At 46.2% G+C, this 14883-nt stretch overlaps 1 protein-coding gene across 4 annotated transcripts in view; it reads right to left on the bottom strand.

Annotated features, from left to right (window-relative positions):
- Window positions 1-11042: 11042 nt before the first annotated feature.
- The window catches only part of NUP98 (nucleoporin 98 and 96 precursor), a 90673-nt gene continuing 86832 nt past the window's right edge, over window positions 11043-14883 (bottom strand). For all 4 annotated transcript variants that reach the window (XM_063092453.1, XM_063092455.1, XM_063092452.1 and 1 more), the window contains exons 32-33: window positions 12438-12549; window positions 11043-12301 (exon numbers count right to left, since the gene is read on the bottom strand). In XM_063092453.1, coding sequence (XP_062948523.1) covers window positions 12084-12301; window positions 12438-12549 — 330 coding nt within the window. In that variant the 3' untranslated portion in view covers window positions 11043-12083. The remainder of the gene's footprint in view (window positions 12302-12437; window positions 12550-14883) is intronic.

Raw genomic sequence — 14883 nt, forward strand, 5'->3', positions numbered from 1 at the left:
GGCACTTCCTGAGGGGGGGGGGGCGAAGTTAGTCCCAGTCCCGTCTCCATTTCTCCATCTGTCTGGAGGGTGATGTCAGGGACAAGTTAAAAGAATGTGCAAGAAGTCATGTTACGGGGGCAGGCAACAGGATAATGTAGTTTTACAAAGGAAATATATTCCGGTTTTAGGGCATGGATGAGGAGGGGTAAGTGAGTGGCGGCATCTGGTGCTAGTGAGGCAGAGTGTGGGCAGGGCCCACACAAGGCTGACAGTCCCCACTGAGGTGACATTAGAGGAAAGTGAAGAGACGTTTGTGGAAACCTTGCGGGCTGCATTGACAGGGAGCGGGGTGACCACAAAAAGTTTCTCACAAAGTGGGAGACAGATGAGTCACTCAGGGACCAGTCTGATTTGCTGAGGACTGCATCGTCCCTGTGGACCTGGAACCTCCATGTTCCAGGTAAAGGGGAGCATTGAGATAGGAGGAAAAACACGGGAAGGATGCGAAGGGTTAGGGAGCCCAAAGAATTTAAAGGGGGCATTGTCACAGTGACATTGCTAAGAAGCATCCTACTGATAGGAGGTAAAGGAGCGCAGGAGAAATCTTCCTATAATGTTACAATCTTTTGGGGCAGCTGCTGCCAGTCCTGTAGCAAGTACTAGAACAGACAGTATAATAGTAGCTCTTGTGTGAGGGACGTGAAGCGGCCTGCAAGAGTGGGAGGAAAATCGCCGGGGAAAGATCATCCTTTTTCTGCAATTGGAGAAGAGCGAAGGTCCTGGAGATTTTCCGTTTTGTGGGTCCCTAAATGGATGAAGTGTGAGGAGATGTAGGTTTGGGGGTTGAGCAGGGGGACCCCTCTGGCTTGGTGTTAACAGATTTTTGGGTAAAGTCTCAGAAGCTAGTTTTATCAACAATAAGTGATGCCAAGGGGCCTTTCTAATACTTTTACTGCCGTGGGGTGGTGAGAAGTGCTGTATAAGGCCCTTCCCAGCATGGCGAGAGGGGCTTTGGGATTCGGGTTTTAATATGCACTTGCTGTCCCGAGCTCAGTTTAAAGTCTGAGGGGGTGGTGGGGAAGTATGGGGTAATAGAAGGTTGGCCTGTTCCTGAAGAAGATCCCTAATGCTCGAAAGAGTAGGGAGATACTGGCCTAAAGGCAATGAGCTGGAAGGGAGAGGTGTGAGAGTGAAGGGCCTCCCGTACATAAGTTTGAGGGGGCTGAGGCCTGTGGGCTTGCGGGGGGCAGCCCGTAGGCGAGTGAGTGACTGGTGGGGAGGCCAAAACGAGGGATGATTTCTGAGGTGAGAGCATGTGTTACTGCTGTAGCATCCTCTGAAGTGCAGGGAAAAGCCTCAACCCAACGTGAAAAGATATCTACTAAGGTTAGAAGATAGCGGGTCCTTTTGTGGGGAGGGTAATATAAGGGCTGAGGAAGGCATAGTGGTAGTTCCTAGCCTATACGAACTGAATTATGGAAATCTAAAAGGATTTGCTCAGCTTGTGTGGTAGCACAAGCGACTGGAGACAGTATACCAGTTGTCCTTCCCTGTGCCCCCCAACTGTTGGAGGTGTTGTATTTCTTGGAGTGTGTATTGGGATAAGGGCATAGGGGCCATGAGAAGGACCTGAGCAGGAGAGGAAGAGTGGGGGCCTGGTGACTGAGCAGCCTGTTTTGTGGTTAGATCTGCCAGTTTGTTTCCCTGGGCTATGGGGTCATTGGTGGTTTGGTGTCCTCTGCAGTGTATAACCCCAACCTCCTTTGGGAGTTGTGCAGCCTCAATATCTTGTGTTAGATTTACTATGGCATAACCTGCCGTGGGGGAGGGTATGGAGGTGGTGCTCCCATCTATGAACCACGTAATGGGATGTGGGGAGATGTGTGGAAAGGGATTGAGAAAGAGGTCTAAAGCCTCCATGCAATTGTGTTCTAAGGGTCCTGAGTGTTTTGGGATAAGAGTGGCTGGATTTTAAGGGAGGGCAAGGTTTAAAGGAGAACTGGGAGTTCTCAATGAAAGTAAGGTGAATAAGTTGTAGGCAGGAAAGGGAGAGAATTGACTTGGCATTATGGCTGAGAAGGTCTTGACTGTTTGTTGTTTAAAAGTTAGTTTAGGGCTTTCTTATGCTAAAAGGGCAGCTGCCACCAAGGCCCATAAACAGGGGCCCATTCTCGAGATGTGGTATCTAGTTGTTTAGAGAGGTTTGTAACTGGGGAGAAAATATCTCCTGTCTTTTGTCCCAAAACCCCAACTGCCAACCTTTGAGTTTTGGTGACATATAGGATAAAAGGATGAGATAGGCTTGATAGAGATACAGCTGGGACTTCAAGGAGAGCAGCCTTTAATTGCTGGAAGGGAGAATGAATGGGCTTTGTAGGATCTAAAGGAATGGCAGGATCCCCTTTGGCTGCCCCAGAAAGTGGTTTTGCTAGCACGCCAAAGTTAGGAATCCATAGGCAAAGAAACCCTGCAAGCCCCAAGAAAGAAAGGATTTCACCCTTTGTGGTAGGAGTAGGGAGTTCAGAAATTAGACTCTTGAACTGAAGAAGAAATTTGGGCCTTACTGGGGACACTGGACATCCCCTGGAGGCCAGGAAATTAAGGAGAGCAACAGGGTGGGCCTGTGAATCCTCATAGGAGGTGATAGAAAGGAGGAGGTCATCCACATATTGTATTAAAGTGTTAGAGGTTAGGGGAAGGTCAGATAAGTCTTGAGCTAAGGCCTGGTCAGAAAGTGGGGGTTATCATGAAACCCCTGAGGCTGTACTGTCCCAGTAAGTTGTTGGAATGGCACATGTCAGGATCAGTCCTGTACTAAACGGTATGAGCCATTAGGCTTTATAACTGAAAGGATGGGTGTATTAAAAGGTGAGTAGGTAGGCCATGAGAGATAAGAAGAAAGGAGTTTGTGTATGACGGGTTTTAAGCCTATTAGGTGTTTGTTAGCGATGGGGTACTGTGGGACATTAGGGAACAAAGAGGGATTCAGCTGTTTAACAAGGATTGGGGAATGGTGCATAGCAATGAACGGAGAAGAAGCATCCCATACTAGGGATTAACCTTGTTTGAAGGGGAGGGGAAGGTGGAAGCCCCAGGGGCCAGGTCTGGGTGCAGCCTGTAACAGGAGTATTGTAGCTGGAGTTAAAGTGTTTAGGGTAAGAGTAGCTTTGAATTTGAAAAGGATGTTCCATCCCAGTAAGGGGGCTGGGCATTTAGGCATTATTAAGAATTTGTGTGTGAATTAGGTGTGATGTAGGGTGCTGGAAAGGGGTTGAGGGATCCATGGGTGGTATTCTGATCCCATGACCCCTACTATTGTGATAGAGGATGGGGTTGTTGGTCCTGCATATTCAGGAAGGGTAGAGTAAATGGCCCCTGTATTGATGACAAAAGAGATCGACTTACCTGCCATGAGGTGAGTTACCCTGGGCTCACGCATGGTGATCTCCGTGGGGACCTCAGGCCCTGGGCATCATCAGTCCTCCTCCTGGGCAAAGCCTAGAAGCTCTGGTAGGGATGGCCATGAAGCCAAAGGCTGTAGGTTGGGGACTGGGCCACTCCCCTCTGGCAAGTGGCACAGTCAATCCCCTAGTGACCTGGCCTTTTGCCATGAGGACAGGTTATGATTGGCCTGTGCTAAGTGTCCTGGTTTACCGCATTGAAGCAGTTCTCGGGTGGCTTGCCTCTAGAGGCAGCCAGCTTTGGAGTATGTGAGCCATGGATGGCATTAGCCAGGAGCTGGTATTTGGCCTGATCTCTTTTGTAGTTTTTTTGAATATCAGAGGCTGATTGGGTAATGAGAGTGTAAGAGGGCCATGCCTGCAGGGGAGTTTGGGTCTATATGTGTGTATTCATGTAAAGCCTCAGAGAGGTGGGTTAGAGGCCGATCCCGTGGCACACTCGGGAGAGTGCGGCGCTGGGAACGCAGCAGCGCTCCTGCCGCGGGTTTGGATCCTATATAGGGATGACCAGTGCGCTCACTGGCTGAGCGCGGTGCGGCCGGTCACAAAAAAGACAAAAAAAAAAGAGAGAGAGAGAGGTGGGTTAGGAACTTGTTGGGATTTTCAGTGGATCTCTGTGTGATTTCTCTAAGCTTGTCATAATTGCCTGACTTGTGAGTATTCTTTTGGAGGCCATGAAGTAGGTGTGTGATCATGTTATCCTGGAGATCCCAATCCTCATGGCCACCCTGGTAGTCTCAATTTGGGTCTGTACAAGGAACAGCAACAGCTCCCACAGGCCACCTATTATTTTGAGCATGTACCTGAGCCGCCATCCAGATCTGCTCCCTGTACATGGACTTGGACAATTCCTTCCATCCCAGCCACTTCATGGAAGGGTTATAAAAAGCTGGAGCTGAGGTGAGGCTGTTACCCAATGAGGGAGAAGGAGAGGGGTTGAGCTGAGGACGAGCGTCTGGAGGCCAGGGTGGGTAAGAGAGAGAAATGTGGAGGGCTGACAGATCAGAAGATTGATCTGAGTCTGGAAGGAGAAGTCAAGCATGAGCTAGGGGAATTTGAGACATAGTACAGTTTTGACAGAGAGAAGAATGCGTTCAGAGATAGGAGAAGGCTCAAATAAGTAATCTGTACAGATTTTGCCATTTCGGTGAGTGTCTAAATCGAGTGCCATCTTGTGGCCATTGGGATCCATTGTAACAAGGTGTTTGAGTTTTAGTGTCTCCCTGGAGGCTGAGAAATTGGCCAGGGGACGGCCCAGAGGTGTAGAGCATGGAGTACAGTAGAAAATGAGATGTTTAGGTTTAATATCTCCCTGGAGGCCAAGAAATTGGCCAGGAGACAGCCCAAGGGCATAGAGTGTGGAGGTTTCGATTGGGAAGATCCCATTTAGAGGGTGAGAAAGGGCAGTCAGTCCTGGTAGAAGAAGCGTGCCAGCAAAGGGTGTCCCCTTTGGTGCCCATTTTCTTTTTGAGAGAAAAGCCATGACCCACTAATGAAGCATCCTTCAATAGCTGGGGGGAAGAGAAGAGTTCCCTTGGCCAGTTGCCCGGGCTTTGTAGAGACCGGAGTTGTCGAGAGTAGTCGGGGGAACCCGTAGAAGTAGGCAGGACAGACCCACTGACTCACCCTGAATTGAGGCCAGTGTTGGATGCGTTGGTCTGAAATGGCAAAAGTAGAGAGTCCCAGAGGCACCTAGTTTTGGCAAGTCTGGGAAGGGTGGCCAGGAGCCAATCAACCCGAGAGAGTGGATTGGCTGACAGTTGGGCCAAGACCATTCCTGGGTTTCGGCACCATAATGAAAGTGAGCTGAGGTGCCAGGTACCTTTGAAGCTTTATTAAAGGAAGAAAATCTGCTGGGCTGTGCTCAAAGTGGCAGGCAGCCTGGGGCTGCCCTGAAAATGAGGACAGCACCAGGTGTGGGGGTGGTAGAGCTGATATAGTGCGCCAAGGGCTGGCTGATACCATCAAGGAGGGTCATTATGCTAATATGGATTGGGGTGGAGAACTGCATCCTTGTGGAAGCAAAAGGGGTTTCTGTTTAAGTCAGGTGGCTTCTTGTAAAGGTAAGTGGTGAGAGGCCCGGCACTGGAGTGGAAGACGAGGCCAGCAGCCATCCTGTGCTCATTGTGTGCACAATGGCTCCATCACAGCCAAAGCCATCAGTTGGAGGGGTATCCAGTCTACAGCAGCCTCAGATATCATAATGTCTAAAGAAATGTCCAGGGCAGGTGTAGAATTGAATAATATCTTCAGAAATTTAGATCCTTCTATTGTTTTGTTCCTCTGCCTTAGAATGTGGTTGCAAAGTGGCTGCTAAGCCTTCAGAAATCACATCCTTGTTTGAGGAAAGAAGAATGTGGAAGGACAAAAACGACCAAATGATATGCCAACTATCTCAGGTTTTCTTTGAAAACCTTTTCCTGAAGCTCCACCAAGCCACTTTTACTTACATCTGTTTGGCTAGGAAGGGTCATGTGGTCTCTGCTGCTTGCTGAAAGGCAGCACGGGAGGTAACTTTAGCAGGGGACATAGCTGCCCTGAATAAAATCAGGGTCCTTTTAGTCAGAAAGAACAGGCCTCTGCCCTTTTGCCCCTGCTTTTCTCTCTGCTTCAAATGCCCTCCCCTCCCTTGACCACTCAAGTTATTCCTTTATTTATCAGATATTTATGTAGTGTTCATTCCCTGCCAGGCTCAAGGCCAGGTCTTGGGGCTCTAAAGAGAAATAAGTAGTTTTCACTCTTGAAGAGGTCCTGGTCTAACCCATAGCAGGAAGCCAATAGATAATATCTAAATATAGAAGATATATCTGTATCTTAAAGATATAGAAGTAACTACTCAATGATTTAAAACCAGGAATGGTTCAAAGGGGTTGGTTGCCTCTGGAGACCAGACTGGAGGCAGGGGGTGTAGAACTGGGGATGGTTGATACTATTGTACATTATAAGCTCTTCTTGGTGCTTTTTTTTTTTTTTAGAAAATAATTCTGAAAAATAATATTGCAGTAAACATCTTTGTGCATATAGAATTGTTGCCATTTTTGGTTATGTGTTCATGATATATAGTCTTAGAATTTCTATTAAAGATTGCTGATACAAATTTGTCTCCAGAAAGTGTGCAGGGCTGTTGATGAGTTTAAATGGAATGACGAATGTAAACTTCCAAGCACATAGCAGGTGCTCAGTACACATTAGTTAGAAACAAACCACCCAGTGTTTTGTCCAGACTCCAGCTCCTTCCCAATAGCTGCTGCAGAGAAGCGCAGCTCTCTTGATGCCATGCTGGGTCATGCTAATACAAATAGTGCTGCAGTGAACAGCCTTGTGCCAATGTCAAGTCAGGTTTTTGGCAGTGTATGTTTGGGATAGATTCCCAGAAATGGGTAAATGCATGTTTTAGTCCATTTTGTGTTGCTATGACAGAAATACCTGAGACTGGGTAATTTATAAAGGAAAGAGGTTTATTTGGCTTACGATTCTGGGACAGCTGCATCTGGCATGGGCCTCAGGCTGCTTTTACTCATGGCAGAAAAGTGGCAGGCTGCCAGTAGGTACAAGCAGATCACATGGCGAGAGAGGAAGCAAGAGAGAGAGAGAAGGTGACAGGGTCTTTTTAAGCAACAAGCTCTCACGGGAACTAATAGAGTGAGAACTCACTCATTAATCCCCCCTCCCCCAGGGAGAGCATTAATCCATTCATGAGGGATCCGCCCCATGACTCAGTCAGTTTCCAACACTGCCACATTGGAGATCAAATTTCCACATGAGTTTTGGAGGGGACAACACATCAAAACTTTATCCATGCGTATGTAATTTTGCTAGATATTGCCATATTCCTCTCCATAGGGACTGCACCATTTTCTACTTCCCCCAGCAACGTGTGAGCATGCTTTTTTCTCACAGCCTTACCAAGAGGAATTTTTGCGCACCTATGGAATTTATACTCATCTCGTGGGTGAAAAATAGTCTCTTCCTGTAGTATGTATTTCCATCTCTCCGATACTTATCATTTCCCTCTGCCACTGCCCACTCCAAATTCTCTTGGCCAGCACTTAAGCTGGTCCAGCTGCTTGCCAAGGAGGTGACTCAAACCTTAATCCTAGAAGGGTCTGAGCCCTTGCTTGCCTTGCCCTTGTCAGGTCCTGGGTGCCTCAGTTGCCCATTCAGTGTTATTACAGAGCATAGAAGCACCAAGATGCATCTTAGGGAATCCCCTGAGCTCCAGACATTCTTTCTATTCTCATTAAGTGTCAGCAACCATACCGCTTCATGAAAATCAGAGCTGAGAAAACTCTCCCAGGATAGTAAATCCATTTTGCCTCCTGAACCACTGGTATGGAGATCCAAAAGTGGCCAGGTAACAACTGTGTCTTCAGGTTAAATGGAACCCTCCTATGTCCCTTGTGAGAGAGCTCACCTCTCCCTGGGAACTAGGACTGCTATCCAGCAGAGCGTGAAGTTGTAGGAACACAAAGCAAAACCTCTGCAAGTGGGTTGCTAGAAACGGGGTAAGAGGAGTCACTCCTCTTTCTCTGCTTTGGTTCCTGGACCTCTGTATTCCAACTGATGGAGACAGAGCACTGCATAACAGCCCTTGGTTCAATATATTCCTCATCCTCCAGGGCAGCACCTTGATCCCTCAAGGTGTCATCCCCAGGCTAGCGCCTTCGCTAAGCCTTTCAGGTAATTCCAGGTGACATTCTACAGTAGGACCAGTGGACCCTGTGGGAATGTGCTCATTATTACACCTTCTTTATCATATAATGGGGCCCTTAGGCTGAGGCCATGTGAGGCAGAATTCTATTTCAGGAAATCAGAAACACTATCAGTTCTGCATTGGTGCTGGCAGAGGCGCTGTAGGCAGGGAAAGCAAACCTATATCCAGAGCTAGTGTAAGTTCCTGTAAGGAAGAGTCTCTCCCCCTTCCAGGTTAGGAGGGGTCTGATGCAGTCAACTTGCTTGATCCTCTGCAGAGATGGAGCCACACTGGGGACTGTTGCTGGCACGTTAGGTAATCCACAGAGGCAGTAGCTAGATCAGCCTTGGGGAGTGGGAGCCATGCTGTTGGGCCAGTGCATAACCTCCATCCCACCACTGTGACTACTCCATTCACAGGTCCATTGTTCAAGCACTGGAGTGGCAAAGGACAGAGGCCCACTGACATCTACCAGAGAAGTCACCCTGTGCATGGGCTGTTGAGTACTTCCTGGGAGGCAGATGCTTCCTAGTGAACACTGATGTGAGACACAGACCTCTGTAGGTCCATCCACATGCCTCTCCCCCAGTCTTACCAGCCAGCCAGAGATTTACCACTGCTCATGTAACAGGCAGAACAGCAGTGACTCCATTTTGTTAAACTTATAAATTTATTTATTTATTTATTTATTTATTTAAAAAGATGACCGGTAAGGGGATCTTAACCCTTGACTTGGTGTTGTCAGCACCACGCTCAGCCAGTGAGCGAACCGGCCATCCGTATATGGGATCCGAACCCGGGGCCTTGGTGTCATCAGCACCGCACTCTCCCGAGTGAGCCACGGGCCGGCCCTAAACTTATAAATTTAAAAAGTTTTTTTTTTTACTCTTGTAACCTGAACTGCATAGCTTACAACTGGACATTAGAATACAATGATTCTTGTTCACATGATTGCTAGAACATAATGACTTTTGCTCACACTGTACACAGAATAGTTACAGAAGAAATTATTAACCCAGGTGGCCATTCTTTATTAGCTTACTAACTAGATCTTTTTGAGGTTAACAGGAATTGAATCCGTGACTTGACTTCATGGAGAACGGTCACCATGGATCAGCTCCCACCCGAGAAATTCTTTGTTTATCTGCAGTTTTATGATTATGCCTGCACATCCTTGCTTAGATCACCATGAATCAGCCCCACTTATGGCCTGTCCCCATAAAACCCTTTGGCAAGTCTGGGAAAAGTGGAGATGATCTTTGAAACATGAGTCCACCATTTCCCCAGGCTGCTGGCTTGCTGATTAAAGGATACCTTTCCTTATACCAATGCTTTGTCTCTCAATTATTGGCTATTGAGCAATGAGCAAAGAGATGTTTGGGGTTTCGGTAACACTCAGAAGTAAGTGTCTGTCTCCACCTCAGGCTCTTCACACTCCACAAAATGCTTACAACCAAATGCACTGCTCTTTGCCCACTAGGAGGCTTTTCCTGTCTGTCTTTATCCCCTGGCCTGGGGCTGTAGTGAGGCAGCAGTCCATTTTCAGCTCACACCAACCTACAGGGGAGCCCACCCATACATGAAGGAGGCCTGGATGTCTTCTTCCTCTATCATCTGGCCATAGGGAAGCCCATGAGGCTGTAAGTGTGAGCTGCAGGAGAGGCACCAGTGCAACAAGTTACGTGACGGGGGCTCTGAGCCACCTGCTTGTGTGACTCACTTGTGTCTTCTAGACCTCCGCAGGCCCAGAGGTACCATTTCCATTACGTGATTGATTGCTACTGTGCCTGCCTGACCTTATTATGACTTCATGGATCTAACAAGACCCACCTTATGATAGGCAGCTCCTGTCTCATTATTACTTGGTGTCCATCCCATGGTCAGCCTCTATTAGGGCCCAGTAGTACATCAAAAGCTGCCTTTTGAATGCATAGTTATCTGATGCAGAAGATACAGCCTAGCTAGAAGTCTGTGCTCTGCATCTCCTATTGGGGCTTGCCAGAGACTCCCCCACAGCATCCCCATGTCCATGGGTTCCTCTAACACTGTAGCAAGTGGCAAAACAGCTTGCCCTGCAACCCACAAGATAGATTAAGTTTAAATAGTGTTTGAATTGCTTAAAAAAAAATGCTATTGTTTAAAAATCCCCCTCGGCTCTTTAGCCCCGCCTTGATAGAAGTGAAAAGCTACATGTTAGCCTGCACTTAGAGAAGTTTGAATTCTGTTTAACGTTCCCCACCCAAGCTGCCCCTGAGCGATGAACAGGCTTGTTTCAGCTTCTGTCATCAGCTTGCGCTCAGCCTCCCCCTCCCCCGTCACACTAGGAGGGAATGTGTGATTAAATGATAACTTTAAGTATGTAACTATGTGATTTTTTGCCTCTGACTATGTGCCTTTAAAAATCCCTCTAAACTTCAATTCAGGGCTGTTCCCTTCCCCCTTTTAAATTCTCAATTGGGTGTTCTGGTTCCTTTTCCGTGCAGCAGCCTCACAACATTGAAACAATGCACTGTACTTCACAAAAATAAATTGAAATAAAAAAAACCCACACCGGAGTAGAAGAACAAGGTGGCTTTGAATAGTAAGTATATTCTATCAGGCAATTTCAGACCCCAACTGGGACTCTATGTGCATAAATATATGTGCAGAAGTCAGTATTAACTTCCCTACTCTTAAATTCACCCTTATAGCCTTTGCCTTTGGGCTAGTCTGTATCTCAGTATTGTACCAAATTGTTCTCTTTCATCCGTGGCCTGTCTCCATTTACATTGGAAATTCAAAAAAATAGGCTAAATCAAACAAGGTCACTATAAAGATCCTCAGGGCAAGAAGACTCAAAAATACAAAGGGAAAGCCAATACCAGGAATGCTATAAACATTTCATTTTATTTTTTTAAGAAAGTAGCTTCAGAAAAAGAGGAAAATAATCTAGATCATTTATTTATATATATATATATTTTTAATAAAAACCTTTACATAATCTTCATGCATAAAGACCCAGGGGTCACCATGTTGTCTGTGACAGCCCTAACACCAGCTGTCTCAGGCCATTACTTGGGGATCCCCATAGCTGGCAGCAGTGTAGTGAAGTCCTTCTGCCTGCCCCTAAAGCCCAGCTCCCTGTCTGCCTCAGTGATGGTTTTACACCTTTTGGGAGGGTAGATGGAAGGCAGGAAATTATTTGTGGGTAACATGGAAGCAGCAGGGAGGTCTACCCAATTGCCATTTTTTATCCAAACTCTTTAGTTTTAACCAAACTCTGCACATGGTAGTGGGGAAGGTATGATGTTCATGGAACATTCAAGGCAGGAACAAAACAAACTTTGGAGATCGATCCCTCCATGGTAGGCATTCACTTCTACTTTAAATGTGTCAGAAGGACCCTGTCTGTGTCCTAAGTGAATCTAACCCTATTTTGACTCCAAAACTGTGTTAACTAACCAATCTACTTAAAAAACAGAGTCTCCTTCCTCCTGTGGATAGTTCGTCTGTTAAAGAACAGTCTTAGATCAACACATTTGTCCCATCACCTGTCTCGTTCCTTCTAAAGAGTCCTAGTGTAAAAGGGCTAGGGTAGGAGTAGGGTACCAGGTTGGCATGGAGGGTCACAAGATCCAGAATGGCTGGGGGTGAGAAAGGATTCTCTGGTTCTTTGGGAGATGATGCCAAAGGACTTTTATTGACCATTTTTAAAAAGAAAAAAGATCGAATGGTCTTGAGGATGGTAAAAGGAAGTATGTCTCCTTTCTTGGGTTCCAGAAGCCCTTATGCTATGTTCAGTATTAAGGCCCTAAACAACTGGAGAATGCTGCTTGGGGCAGCAGGGAGTGAGGGTGGGTTCCAGAGTCATCCGGAGAATGGCAAACTGTGGCACTCAAAACAATGTGGGGGCCCTCTGTGTGGTGAGTGTGAATGAGCATGTGAGTGTGGTGGGCAGAGCCTGGGTCTCACTGGCTCCCAACAGTCAGTTCTCGCAGATAGGATTGTGTGAGACTGCGCAGTTCCTCCAAGGCATAGTCTTCAGGCATGGGGAGCTGGCCAATGTGGGGAGCTAACAGGCGCAAAGGGACTTGCTGAGGGTCTGGCGTTGAGTTGGAGGTTGCATCAGGTGCATGCTGCAGGCTCAGTACCACCCGTAGCAAGTTGGCTACACGTTTGGCCATGTCTAAAGAGAAAAAGTGGAGTAAGCACTGAGGACAGAGCATGAGGAAGGGAGGGCACTGGGGATGAGTCGGGTATGGTGTAATAATCATAAAGACAGGAAGCAAGCAGGCAGGAAGGGCAGAGAGGGTAGGGGTTACCTGACTGAGCCAGACGATCCTTGGCACTGTAACACTGTATCTGCTCTATCCGGCTGCATAGTGAAGTCACTTTGGTATGCAACTGTTCCAGCTCATAACCTGTACACTCCACCTACAAGGAAGCAGAGAAACCAATTAGGCCAGAGGATTTCCCATTACTCCAACTATATACTCTCTATACAAAACTCTGAAACAACAGTAAGGTGAGGGAGTAGAAAACACAAGAAGCTGGCTGGCAGTGCAATGCTACCACCATCTAGCCTAGTCGCTGAGGGCAAGGCACTCATTTAGCAGTCAAGACTCAAGAGGAAGGTAACATAGTATATAGAGCCTTGGATTGGGCAAGTCTTGAGATTATGATTCATGAACCATGCAACTAGCAAGCTTTAACATGGTACCAAAAATCTGGATAAATCTGGGTTCAGAGAGATGGTATGACTTCTTAAGAAGCACATAGGTAATAAGAGGTGGGGCCCAACTAGCATTTAATTTAGGTCTCCTGACTCCAAGTTCACAGATCTACTGAACCACAGCAGGGCCCTCTTCTCATCCTACAAACTCTCCCTTTGTTGTGATACATTCCTATGGCTCCTATTATGATCAAAGTGCTGATGATTCCTAAATTTTTATCTATAACCTAATATAGCAATCTTCCACTCCCCTTCCCAGGGCCATTGCCCTAACTCAGATCACTATTACTTCTCACTTGAAATATCTTAGGAACTTTTTATTAGTCCATTTCTGTTGCTTACAACAAAAATATCAGAAACTGGGTAATTTGTGAGGAAACTATTTATTGCTTACAGTTTTGGAGGCTGGGAAATCCAAAGTCCAGGGAACATATCTGGTGAGGTGACTCTACAGAAACGCAGGGTGTCACTTGGCAAAAACAGGCCAAGCAGAGGGAGAGCTAACTCTTTACTTCTCCTTTTAAAGCCCTCAGAGCCATACCCATTACACCATTAAACCATCAATTGGACTAATCCATTTTCTTGGGCATGGTCCTCACAATCTAATCACCTCTTCAAGGTCCCACCTTTTAATTATCATAATAGGATTTCCCACCCTCAACAGTTACAGTGGGGATTAAGCTTCAATGTGTTTGGGGGAATAATCAGTTGACTACAAGCTTAATCACACTATCCTCAGCACCGTCCTCCCTATATCCAATTTCCTACTATTCTGTAGCCTGGGTGTTAAAAAAAAAAAAAAAAAATCTATCTATCTATCTATCTATCTATATATATTTTTTTTAAAAGATGACCGGTAAGGGGATCTTAACCCTTGACTTGGTGTTGTCAGCACCACGCTCAGCTAGTGAGCTAACCAGCCATCCTTATATAGGATCTGAACCCATGGCCTTGGTGTTATCAGCACTGCACTCTCCCGAGTGAGCCACGGGCTGCCCCCACCAAATCTGTATTTTTATCCATTACTTACATTTTGAATATTTTCCAGCAGCATCTTGTCCCTTATGTATCAAATATGACTCTTAGGTAGGCCTGCTCTCAAACTCTCAGAATGAGCCACCTTACTAATTCTCCCATCACCTCCTACTTCACTAAATGGCTCACTCAACCTTTCCAAGAAGTATCTTTTATTGAATCCACCTTTTGGGGGCTTTGCAGAGTCTACCATTTGATGTCTATACACGTACTATCCTTCTCATCCACAAGAATCCAGTCTTTTAAATTGACTTTAAAAGGTGGTGAACAAGATAAGATGAGGTCTTTGCTTTCATGAAACTTATTGAAAATAAATAAGAAAATGTCAGATAACAAAAAACATTGAAGAATCAGAAGCCATGTAGATAACTCAAACTGACTGATGTGGCAGAGAAGCTGGTTGTCTACTTCAGACTGGGGAATCAGGAGGGGCTTCTTTGAGGAGGTCATATCTAAGTTGAGATGATAGGATTTGTATGCTTTAAATAAGATCACTATGGTTATGTGTGAAAATGAATGTAGAGGAGCGATAGTAGAATCAGGGAAACCAATTATTTAGCTACTATCGTAGTCCAGGTGAGAGATATTTGTGGTTTTTCCACACCTACATGGCTCCCCTTTCCATTCTACACCCTCAAACCACTGAATCTATTAAAAGTACCCTGGAAGCACTATGATCTCTCTGACCTCTAGACATGCTGTTCCCTCTGTTGGAGCACTCTTCCAACCCTTCATCCTTAAGAGTTTAGAGATATCACTTCTAGAAAGCCTTGTTGCCTACCTCAGAGTGAGATAGGTACTCCTTTTATGTACAGACATATTGATAACACTCTGCTTAATCCCTACACTTATTACTCAATAGTAATTGCTGGTTTACTTGTATACATCTTCCCTCAACAAATTAGTACTTTCTTTTTTTTTTTTCGTGACCGGCACTCAGCCAGTGAGTGCACCAGTCATTCCTATATGGGATCCGAACCCGCGGCGGGAGCGTCGCCGCG

The sequence above is a fragment of the Cynocephalus volans genome, chromosome 4 (assembly GCF_027409185.1).
Source record: "Cynocephalus volans isolate mCynVol1 chromosome 4, mCynVol1.pri, whole genome shotgun sequence".
In the NCBI taxonomy this organism is placed as follows: domain Eukaryota; kingdom Metazoa; phylum Chordata; class Mammalia; order Dermoptera; family Cynocephalidae; genus Cynocephalus; species Cynocephalus volans.